The 12,071-nt window shown below is 45.6% G+C and overlaps 1 protein-coding gene across 3 annotated transcripts in view; it reads left to right on the top strand.

Moving 5' to 3' along the window:
* Positions 1-11,074, top strand: part of C1S (complement C1s) — a 35,986-nt gene extending 24,912 nt beyond the window's left edge. For 2 of the 3 annotated variants that reach the window (XM_055280828.2, XM_063640808.1), the window contains 11 exons: positions 1,751-1,916; positions 2,469-2,676; positions 2,885-3,062; positions 4,278-4,403; positions 5,142-5,341; positions 5,875-6,028; positions 6,581-6,696; positions 7,102-7,180; positions 7,706-7,834; positions 8,515-8,589; positions 9,897-11,074. In XM_055280828.2, coding sequence (XP_055136803.2) covers positions 1,912-1,916; positions 2,469-2,676; positions 2,885-3,062; positions 4,278-4,403; positions 5,142-5,341; positions 5,875-6,028; positions 6,581-6,696; positions 7,102-7,180; positions 7,706-7,834; positions 8,515-8,589; positions 9,897-10,693 — 2,067 coding nt within the window. In that variant the 5' untranslated portion in view covers positions 1,751-1,911 and the 3' untranslated portion in view covers positions 10,694-11,074. Of the gene's footprint in view, positions 1-739; positions 877-1,750; positions 1,917-2,468; positions 2,677-2,884; positions 3,063-4,277; positions 4,404-5,141; positions 5,342-5,874; positions 6,029-6,580; positions 6,697-7,101; positions 7,181-7,705; positions 7,835-8,514; positions 8,590-9,896 lie in introns of those variants that run through there. The other variant, XM_055280829.2, reaches the window with a different exon arrangement.
* Positions 11,075-12,071: the final 997 nt, after the last annotated feature.

The raw sequence follows: 12,071 nt of genomic DNA, 5'->3' as shown, positions 1-12,071 counted from the left end.
TAAGATCAATGTGTTTAGCTGCGGAAATCTTAATGTTCGTTAATAGGGAGTTATCCCGGTCCATAAAGGGAGGGAGAGGAGGAGGTGTTACCTAATATTGGGTCCATGGACTACATAGCCTTAAAGAAATCTATAAAATTTCAAAACACACCTGGCTTCAGGGGTTATGGATAAAGGACTCTGGGTTGGATCTGAAAGGGGGCTTGGTTGTGGGGTAGAATTTCGATGTTTGGAAGGGATGTGGAGGGATGTTATGAAGAGGAAGCCTCACGCCAGACTACCTTGGGTCTTGGTATAAGTCATTATCAACCATCACATTTGCTTTAAAGCAGAGATGACTTGCATTTCTGTTAACTACTTTCCCTTAATTCATGATTCACACACATTTGGAGGGCTGGACTTTCTGGGTTTGGTTTTTTCCCCTGGTACCAATCCCCGCCTTTTCCCACAAATCACTTGACTTCCCCGAAAACTCAGAAACGCACCCTTTGGCTGAAAAATAGCATTAAGCAATCGGTGAAATTCCCCATTTCTCCTTTCCCCGCTGGAGCCCTGGACAGAACCAGGCCTCTCAGGCCTGGGAGGAAGACGCTGTCCTTGTTTCAAAAGCAGAGGGAGCTCCAAGATCAAGGCTGAGTTACTCTTTCCCTATGTCATGCTCTCCCAGCCCCCTCTGTTTTGATCAGGAATTTCAGACATGCACACTCGGGTAGGGAATCTTATGAACAGAACCCGGACAGGGAGGCTGGCCGGAGGTTCCTGCAGAGGGAGCGTCAAGGCCCTGTGCTGCTGTCCCTGGGGGCCGGAGGGGTTGCCCAGCATGCCCACTGGCAGGAGAGAGGGAACTGACCCACTTGCTCCTACCAGCTTCTGAAGGTAAAATCCTTACAAACGAGGAGCAGAGCTTTGATGGAGGAAAGAAGAAAGGCAGAAAACTTCACGTAGGAGGGCTTGGGGCAATGATAGAGGGCTAACAAAGGCAGCATAAAAAAAAGGCAGAATATAGACAACCTATTTCTCTTAGGCTCACCCCATCCACCCCTACTTCACCCCCTTACCTACCACTGTTTTCTTGGTTAAAGCAATTTTAGTAAGACTTTGCTAGGAACTGTGGGGAGATAGCTTGTATTTTCAGTAAGTTGGTGGTAAGGAGCAGGGACAAACCCCAAACAAACTCTGGAAAATGAATGTAGGAAGTTTTTATGTTCCTTGTCATTTGGCTGTCCCTTTTCTCCTTCCTCACGCAACCCGGTCTCAGCGGGGCAGCACTTCCTTCTCAGACCGCTTATCCCAGGGTCCCTGCCTTCCCCTAGTGAAAGAAGCTCCTGCCTCCATCCGTGGGCGTTGGGAGCATCAGTGGAGATGCACGCAATGATAAACAACAGACAGGGCTGCTTGAGGAGATAAGGAGATCATGGTTAAAGAAGAGGGGCTGTCCTAGATGGATGGTCATGATGCGTGAAGACTGCGAAAACCTGAGTGGAAATGGGAGCATTGTTCTTGAGGGCAGGAGAGAGACTGATACCATAGGGGTGGGGCTGGTGGAGGACAATAGTGGAAGAAGAAAACTGGGAGAAAGTACTCGATTCCTTTGGAGAAAAATTAGGAGAAAGTCCAGAGAAGCAATTAGGGAAGGATACAATTTAGCTATAGTCTAGAAAGTTAGTCGAAGTTGAACTAGGGAGGGTGTGAGGGGCCTGGTGCCATGTGGCGATGTTGGTGATATGCCCCCTGTGTTATCCCTTTGAAGGTGACACTGAGCCCCAGGTGACACCACACCACCAAAGAAGGTACCTGTGTTTGTCAGACAAATACAGCCAGGCCTGCCACCCGTTAGGCTCCAAAGTCCGGAGGTGCAGAAAGCCAGGACCAAGAGACAGGCAGCTCACCAGGGTGGACAAATCGCCAGAGATGTGGTAAGTGATCAAGGGTCTCTGAGATTACACAGACTCTATTCCCTTCATCTTCTCAAGAAAAGCACTCATGGGCCAGGCATGATGGCTCACGCCTGTAATCCCAGCACTTTGGGAGGCAGGAGGATTGCTGGAGCCCAGGACTTTGAGACTAGCCTGGGCAACATAAGGAGACCCTGTCTCTATTAAAAAAAAAATTAGCCCAGCGTGGTGCGTGTCACCTGTGGTCCCTGCTACTCAAAAGGCTAAGGTGGTAGAATCACTTGAGCGTGGGAGGTCAAGGCCACAGTGAGCTGAGATCGCATCACTGCACTCCAGCCTGGGTGACAGAGTGAGACCCTGTCTCAAAAAAAAAAAAAAAAAAGAGGGCTCTTATCTGAAGCCTGGGTTTTGGTTTGATCTGGGCCTTTTCTTTATTCCGACCTAAGATTCTCCCCCATGGCCAACTGACTGCCTCTCTTCTTCCCCCTTTCTTCTGCCTCTGGCAAATAGCATGTTCTGTCCTAGGCTACTGGTGCCTGGGTCACCCGCCAATCTATGCCTCTTTTTTTTCAGGTGCATTGTCCTGTTTTCCCTTTTGGCATGGGTTTATGCTGAGCCTACAATGTATGGGGAGATCCTGTCCCCTAACTATCCTCAGGCATATCCCAGTGAGGTAGAGAAATCTTGGGACATAGAAGTTCCTGAAGGGTACGGGATTCACCTCTACTTCACCCATCTGGACATAGAGCTGTCAGAGAACTGTGCGTATGACTCAGTGCAGGTATGTTATAAGCACAAAAAGAATAGAGATGGAAGACTAGGGCTAAGGTAGTGGAATAAGGATGTGGGAGGGAGTGCCACCTGTACTCACAGTGAACTGGAGTCAAGTCCTAGGGGCGTAAATGTTCTATTCTCTCTGTCCCTTCTCTTAACCTCCATACTGAAATATTACCCTTTCCTAGATTTTTTTTTTTTGACTCTTCTCTTAGATAATCTCAGGAGACACTGAAGAAGGGAGGCTCTGTGGACAGAGGAGCAGTAACAATCCCCACTCTCCAATTGTGGAAGAGTTCCAAGTCCCATACAACAAACTCCAGGTGATCTTTAAGTCAGACTTTTCCAATGAAGAGCGTTTTACGGGGTTTGCTGCATACTATGTTGCCACAGGTAAGGCTCACCCTTCTGCATGTGCCTTATTAACCCAGCTAAAAGATTAGAAGTGAGAAATCCACTGAGCAACGCATCAAATGAGGATTCTGTTCGTAATTCTTATAAAAAGTGTTGACTTGGCCTGGGTCCCTCCATAAATCACTTTTATGAAATTCAAATGCATGATCGTATCTTAGTGGTGATGATGATAATGGTAATAACACATATTACATAATAAACAGTAATTTATTGAGAGCCACTATAAACTGGGTATGTATTGGGGATTTTTCCTATTTTAACACAATCATCACTTTAATTCTTCAAGGTAGGTATTATTTGCTCCATATAAAGATGAAGAAAATAAGGACTAGGAAAGTTAATAACTTGCCAAGAATCACACAAGGAATGGGTAGTATTTAAACCCATTCGATATATGGCATTCAAACCTTCAAATTCTGGGTACTTCTGTATCTCCCTCCAGGTTAAAATGAAGCTAGGACATCTCATAAAGCCAAACTATTGTTTAGATTTGACAGAAGGACGAACATCATATAAAGCAATGAATCTACTGATTCCTCCCTGCAGAAGGCATCGTCATGATGTTTACCTTGCAGAGTGTCATCCCTAGAGCTGAAACCCTCTGTACATGAGAAAAGTCAAGGTTCTCTGACATTAAGAGCTACCTAGGCCGGGCGTGGTGGCTCACACCTGTAATCCCAGCACTTTGGGAGGCTGAGGTGGGTGGATTACCGGAAGCCAGGAGTTAAAGACCAGCCTGGCCAGCATGGTGAAACTCTGTCTCTATTAAAAATACAAAAAATTAACCAGATGTGGTAGTGCGTGCTTGTGTTCCCAGCTCCTCGCGAGGTGGAGGCATGAGACTTGCTTGAACTTGCTTGAAAAGGTGGAGGTTGCAGTGAGCCAAGATCTCACCACTGCACTCCAGCCTTGGTGACAGAGTGAGGCTATGTCATACACACACACACACACACACACACACACACACACACACACACACGAGCTTCCTTATAGCTGTGTAGTGGTAGGGCTCAACTCTGGAATCATATGTCAGAAGAGTAATATAGAATAATACTAGCCTGAAATGTGATCCCTTGAGGGATCTTTAAGCAATAGGCCTTTCCTACTTTTTCTTACCCTTTTGGTTTTGGGAGTAACCTCATTCTCCCTTCTTGGTGTTTGTTCTTGACCTCAGCCTCTTTCTACTCTTTTTAGACATAAATGAATGCACAGATTTTGTAGATGCCCCTTGTAGCCACTTCTGCAACAATTTCATTGGTGGTTACTTCTGCTCCTGCCCCCCGGAATATTTCCTCCATGATGACATGAAAAATTGTGGAGGTGAGCTTGGCATCAAGAGGGTTGCATGTTCCCTGGGATTTGGAATGGCTGAGGCCTCAGAAAGGGCTTTGTCCACCCTTCCAACTGCGATTAGGCCAAGCCTTCATTTGGCACTTCTTTTTTATTTTAGAATTTATTTATTTATTTATTTATTTATTTATTTATTTATTTATTTATTATTTTTAATAATTTCAATAGTTTTGGGGGTACTGGTGGTGTTTGGTTACATGGATGAGTTCTTTAGTGGTCAATTCTGAGATTTTAGTGCACTTGTTACTTGAGCAGTGTACACTATACCCAATGTGTAGTTTTCTCGTCCCCCTTTCAACCTCCTCCCACATTGAGTCCCCAGAGTCCATTATATCACTCTGTATTGGCATCTATTCTTAGTTACTCATAAGCTGAGATGAAGCCACAAGAAGGGAGGAAGATAAGACTATAGGGTAAAGTTAGTTAATTGGAGAAGAGAGATAGATGCCTGTAAAGAGTCTACTGGGGGCTGTTCATAACCAGAAGAGGCTCCATCCTAAGCAAAGTGATGGAAACCTAATAGGGATTGGGTATTCCTACTGATATGTATTGCATGTGTAATTGCTATATCCCTCCAGTTAGGGCAGGGATCTCAGGTTAGTTTGAATGCAGGACTGTCAGTTTCTGAGGGAAGGAATCATAAAATAGTGCAGGAATTCCTTTGCTTGACCCTGTATTTGATTCTCCCTTTCTCTTTTTCTCTATTAGTTAATTGCAGTGGGGATGTATTCACTGCACTGATTGGGGAGATTGCAAGTCCCAATTATCCCAAACCATATCCAGAGAACTCAAGGTGTGAATACCAGATCCGGTTGGAGAAAGGGTTCCAAGTGGTGGTGACTGTGCGGAGAGAAGATTTTGATGTGGAACCAGCTGACTCAGAGGGAAACTGCCTTGACACTTTAGTTGTGCGTGATGGTTGATTAATACCCCCACCCTCAACTCACACAAAGAGATCTCTCCCTGAAGACAAAGAAATTTTTTTTTGAGACAGCGTCTTGCTCTGTTGCTCAAGCTGGAGTGCAGTGGTGCAATCACAGCTCACTGTAGTCTTGACCTCTTGGGCTCAAGCAAGCCTCCCACCTCAGCCTCCTGAGTAGCTAGGCCCACAGGCTTGCATCATCATACCCAGCTAATATTTTTATTGTTTTTTTTTTAATTTTTATTTTTTACAGAGATGGGGTTTTGCTGTGTTGCTCGGGATAGCCTGAAACTCCCGGCCTCAAGCAATGCTCCCACCTCGGCCTCCCAAAGTGCTGGGATTATAGGCGTGAGCCACTGCACTCAGCCTGAAGATAAACTTATCTTTTCTCCTGACCCTTATTTTCCTTCTTCTTATTTTATGTGACATTTAATGCCTCTCTTATTTTTATCTCCCACTCCCCAATTTTACCTCTTTCCTTTAGTTCTTTCCCTCTTCTGATTTCATAATTTTGTTCAGTTTGTTGCAGGAGATCAGCAATTTGGTCCTTACTGTGGTCATGGATTCCCTGGGCCTCTAAATATTGAAACCAAGAGTAATGCTCTTGATATCATCTTCCAAACTGATCTAACAGGGCAGAAAAAGGGCTGGAAACTTCGCTACCATGGAGATCGTGAGTAACCTAGAAGTGCCTCTTTGGTTGGTGATACCAAAGTCCCCAAACAATGTGGGATTAAAGCAGGTAGATGATCCAGGCACACTGGAAGCACCTGTGATCTCAGCTACTGGGGGAGGCTGAGGCAGGAGGATCCCTTGAGCCCAGGAAGTAGGAGTGTGAGTCCACTCTGGGCAACAGAGCAAAACCTTTTCTCTAAAACAAAACAAAACAAAAACAAAGCAACAATAATTTAAAAAACAGATAGATTGTTGTTCTGATAGAATCCTGAGATACTTCACTTTCTCAGGAAAATCTAAACCAGTCAATGGTTGCTAGAAATGCCTCAACCTCTAGTAATCCTTTAACTAGACCTGAGAGTGCAGACAGCTTGGGGGTGGTTAGTTGGTAATGCCATACAATTTTAGACATCTGCTGTATTGGAATGTTAAGCATCAGGATTGAGGACAACTGGACGATTTTAGAAAGCGTGAGAATGATGTAAATAGAGTGAGAGTCTTCAACTATTTAGTAATTTTTTTTTCCTGTCCCAACTTCTGTTCTTTCAAGCAATGCCCTGTCCTAAAGAAGACACTTCCAATTCTGTTTGGGAGCCTGCGAAGGCAAAATATGTGTTTAGAGATGTGGTGCAGATAACCTGTCTGGATGGGTTTGAAGTTGTGGAGGTAAAGTACCATCTTGGCTTCTCCCCAATCCCTGGCCCCAGATCAGGATGAGTGGACTGAAATTGTCCAGTTGTTTACCCAATGTATGTGTGTGATCAAGGTATAACACCTTTCCCATAAACACAACAGCTTAAGATCTGTAGTTCTTCCTTGTGAGTCATGGAGCTCCCTGGCCAGCTTGGCATTCTCTCTGCCTTCAGTCTTCTTGGGGAAGGGGAGTTGACACGTTGGGGCAAAGCTTTCTGTCAACCTCATCTCCTGGGTGCTTTGGGTCTGCTAAGATGTTCCCAAGCTTCTTGTGGTGAGGACTTCTCATTGATCCAAGGCCAGAGATCAATTCCAGTTTTGATTTTGGTTTCCCATATCGCTCTTCAAAAATAAGTGGTGATGTTTATTATTCTCCAGGGACGTGTTGGTGCAACATCTTTCTATTCGACTTGTCAAAGCAATGGAAAGTGGAGTAATTCCAAACTGAAATGTCAACGTATGTGTCTCTTCAAAGTGGAAGTCTTTCTTTTTCTCTCAGAGAGAATGGAAAGATCAGCACATCAAAATTCAAATGCATGGTTTCCTCTTAGGCATGTGAGGGAGTGGGTTGGGTTTTTGAAGGGAAGCCAGTCATGGAGGCTCTTCTAGTCCCAGCCCCGCATCTGGTCCCAGGCCAACTAGATCGGCAAGTTTCTTTCCAAGAAAGGGGCTATGGGATAGGTCGAGTTAGTAGCCCCACGTGGGTGCATTTGTGGCTTCCACTGGGCCTTCACCAATCACTGAGAACCAGGCTCTTCACTACGGCTTTCATGGGGCCATGTGAATTGGCATCTCAGTGGGCCAGGGAGCTGAGAGATGCCAGTTGGGGAGGATGGCCACACAGAGGCTGGTGTGGGGAGGCTCATCCCAGGTGTGCCTGTGGATATGGGGAGGGGAAGCAGTGAGGATGAACCTGGCCCTGTGACTCTTCCTTGGAGGAAGTGGCTGTCCTGACCATCGCTCTCCTTCCTTCGTCTGGTAGCTGTGGACTGTGGCATTCCCGAATCCATTGAGAATGGTAAAGTTGAAGACCCAGAGAGCACTTTGTTTGGTTCTGTCACCCGCTACACTTGTGAGGAGCCGTATTACTACATGGAAAATGGAGGAGGTGGTAGGTTTCTTCTACTGGAGAAGAGAGAGAGAGTGAGAAGGTGTTGGAGGGTGGATAGCATAATCTGTCTGTGCCAGAGAGAGTTTGGAGACAAATGAAGGCGATAGGACAGACATTGTTCATCCCCTTGGCTTCGTCCAAAAGTACAGTTTTCATCTGGAGCAGGGCACGTTCAGGGGAGCATCAGTCACAGGGAATCATAGAGGTCACCAAATGAGTTTCACAGCTGCAGCAGGAATTCCCCTACAACATCCATTTCATGGGATTATCCACCTTTTGACCAGTTATTTCATGTAAAACCCACAGGAGCAATGCCTCCCGCTTTAAGCCACCAAGTACACTGACTGGCTTTCTTGAGGTGGAGGCTTTGGTCATGCTAGATGAAGGGCTAGATGAGATACTATACATTCTCTGCATTGCTTTGTATTTTATTTTCCCACTTTCTCAATGCCTTCTTTCTTTCTGCTTTGGAGATGTTCCCTTTGTCTCCCCAGCAGGCTAGACGCCTGAGGGATTGTTTGGAGGAAGATTTTTTTTTCTGGCTGATTTAATCTGATTTGCTACTTGAATTCTAGACGAGCTGAGGCTCTGAAGGAACGGGACAGGGTGTCGGGGTGGGGGGGAATGGAAGAAGGAAGATGTGGTGGTGAGTGTGGCCTGTGTTCTCTGTGCTATTCCAGGGGAGTATCACTGTGCTGGTAATGGGAGCTGGGTGAATGAGGTGCTGGGCCCAGAGCTGCCGAAATGTGTTCCAGGTAAGGAGGGCTGAAGCTTGGGGAGAGATGATAGCATCGGGTGACTGGGAGTCACCTTCTGAAAGCAACTGTAATCCTCTTGGGAAAAGACTGAACAGCGGCCTGCCAGAGTCCAGCTCAGTGAGGTGGCAGTAGCACTGTGCCATGGGCTGCCAGGGCCATGGGGAACCTCCTCAGCCACACTGAAGCCAGGCCAACTGGAAGGAAATAGAAACGTCAGCCAACGACAGTTGGTGTCTGATAATGTAGCTGCAGTGAGAAGATACAGAACTGCTAAAAACAGGGCCTGAAAGCTGAGAGTGAGTAATCATCACTCAGAAACAAGACTAAATAGCCTAGTTATTATATTAAAAGTTTATATGGCAGCAAGATATAGAGGAATTCAAGGAATGAGGAAGATAAGAGTTGGGTAGCAGAAGGCTAGGGCAAATCCAGTAGGATAAAAACCATCCTGGGTGTTACTGAGAGCTAAAGACGGAGCTGCTTTTTTCAATTTATTATCTCATTCATGTCCTTGTAACAGCCCTGTGAGCTAGGTGTCATTAGTCTTATTTGACCAGTGAATGGGTGGGGTGCAAGTTTGCAGAGTTAGCAAGTGGCAAAGGCAGGCTTTGAGCCCAGGTCTGTCTAAGTTCACAGCCCATTGTGCTCAACTTGGAGTCCCTCCAGGCTGTCTAGTAAGGGATTTAGGTAAGCAGCTTCACCTGAATTCAGTTATTAGTATAACTGAATGGTAATGGCACCAGTCACTGGATGTGAGAGGTCAAGGCCAAAGAAGGGACCCCTCTCTACTTCCTAGGCTGACCTGTGGTTTACTAGGAGGGACTCAGGTGCAACTAGGACTCCAGTAAAGAAGGTGATTAAAGTTTGATTTGGGCATCTGAAGAAGGCAGAAATCTTCCCTCCTCCACCATCTGTGTGAGAAAAGGGTTTCCAGCACTGGCTCTTGGTTGGGCACCGGCCTCACGTGCCGAGTTGGGAGGTGCAAAGGGGACCCCTGCCTCCAGAGGGGCTGTGAGTCACACTGTGGATAGTGTGAGGCACTAGTGCATCTGGACTCAGTGATTCACACATTGCCTCTGTTTAACTAAGCTCTCCCATGAGCCTGCTTATGACATCGGCAAAGCGGGATGTTTAGGTAAGGCCAGAGTGGGTCAGATATTGAGATTGTTGACCAAATAGGGTTGACTATTTTGTACTAGAGAACGCTGCAACCTAGCAGGTAAAATTATTTGAGTGGTTGGAGGATTTGCAGGAAGGCAGCATCATTTCTTGCTCCTTCCCTGTGTTGCTTTATTCCTTCCTAGTCTGTGGAGTCCCCAGAGAACCCTTTGAAGAAAAACAGAGGATAATTGGAGGATCTGATGCAGATATTAGAAACTTCCCCTGGCAAGTCTTCTTTGACAACCCATGGGCTGGTGGAGCGCTCATTGATGAGTACTGGGTGCTGACGGCTGCTCATGTTGTGGAGGGAAACAGGGAGCCAACAATGTATGTTGGGTCCACCTCAGTGCAGACCTCACGGCTGGCAAAATCCAAGATGCTCACTCCTGAGCATGTGTTTATTCATCCGGGGTGGAAGCAGCTGGAAGTCCCAGAAGGACGAACAAATTTTGATAATGACATTGCACTGGTGCGGCTGAAAGACCCAGTGAAAATGGGACCCACTGTCTCTCCCATCTGCCTACCAGGCACCTCTTCCGACTACAACCTCATGGATGGGGACCTGGGGCTGATCTCAGGCTGGGGCCGAACAGAGAAGAGAGATCGTGCTGTTCGCCTCAAGGCGGCAAGGTTACCTGTAGCTCCTTTAAGAAAGTGCAAAGAAGTGAAAGTGGAGAACCCCACAGCAGATGCAGAGGCCTATGTTTTCACTCCTAACATGATCTGTGCTGGAGGAGAGAAGGGCATGGATAGCTGTAAAGGGGACAGTGGTGGGGCCTTTGCTGTACAGGATCCCAATGACAAGACCAAATTCTACGTAGCTGGCCTGGTGTCCTGGGGGCCCCAGTGTGGGACCTATGGGCTGTACACACGGGTACAGAACTACGTTGACTGGATAATGAAGACTATGCAGGAAAATAGCACCCCCCGTGAGGACTAATCCAGATACATCCCACCAGCCTCTCCAAAGGGGGTGACCAATGCATTGCCTTCTGTTCCTTATGATATTCTCATTATTTCACCATGACTGAAAGAAGACACGAGCGAATGATTTAAATAGAACTTGATTGATGAGATGCCTTGCTAGAGGTAGAGTTTGATCATAGAATTGTGCTGGTCATACATTTGTGGTCTGACTCCTTGGGGTCCTTCCCCTGGAGTACCTATTGTAGATAACACTATGGGTGCGGCACTCCTATCTTGCACTATTCCACAGGGATACCTTAATTCTTTGTTCCCTCTTTACCTATTCAAAATTCCATTTACTTGATCATTCTCAGTATCCACTGTCTATGTACAATAAAGGATGTTTATAAGCAAATTTTGTCTGACTTACCTCATTCCACACCAAACCCTCAGAATTATAGAAGGGGAATGGGATGAGAAGGCTGTTATGTCACTGAAATTGGGCATCCAGCAACTAATATTTAATTTAATTGTCACGAAAACAGGGAATTCAGCTTTTCTTCTCTCTTCCAAATGAGATTTACTGAATATTGTGGGTTAGTACGAAGATCACCAATGTAAGTCATCACATTCTGCTTTTGAAACTCATTAATATTTACCTGGCCAAAAAAAAAAAAAAAAGGAAGAAAAGCAAAATAAGAAAAAAAGAAACTCATTAAATCTCATCTGGTGCATGGCTCACACCCGTGATCCCAACAGTTTGGGAGGCTGGGGTGGGAGGATCACTCGAGCCCAGGGGTTCAAGACCAGTATGAGCAACATGGGAGACCCTGTCTCAACAAAAAATAAAAAAATAAAAATTAGCTAGGCATGGTGGTGCATGCCTTAGTCCCAGCTACTCAGGAGGCTGAGGTGGGAGGGTCGCTTGAGCCCAGGAGGTCAAGGCTGCAGTGATCATGCCACTGTACACCAGCCTGGGCAACCAGAGAGAGACATTGTCTGGAACAAAACAAAACAAAACAAAAAAACCCCACCTCATTCAGAAGTCCATGTACAATAGTTTGAGTTGACTGTTTAAGATCTTCTTTAAGTATAAATTGTTTCAATATGTCAACTGAAAGTTAATTTTCCTTTAATACTCATTGTATCATGCAATATTATGACAACAAAAAAGAAAAACTAAAGAAATTGAGCATGCTCTTGTCTGCTTTCCTGGTGGTTTTGATCAATTTGTGACAATGTCTTCATTAGATTGAACTCTGTACCAAGATGACATAGCAGAAAATCTCAGTAAGGATGGACCCCAAAACTCTCCCTTCTATTTTCTAGGGGAAGGAAAAGAAAATATTCCTTCTTCAAAAGAATGATTAGTGATGAGAAATGACTACAGAATAGAGACTTAGCATTTTAAA

The sequence above is a fragment of the Symphalangus syndactylus genome, chromosome 5 (assembly GCF_028878055.3).
Source record: "Symphalangus syndactylus isolate Jambi chromosome 5, NHGRI_mSymSyn1-v2.1_pri, whole genome shotgun sequence".
Classification (NCBI taxonomy): Eukaryota; Metazoa; Chordata; class Mammalia; order Primates; family Hylobatidae; genus Symphalangus; species Symphalangus syndactylus.
This window is presented reverse-complemented; position numbering and strand designations above follow the sequence as displayed.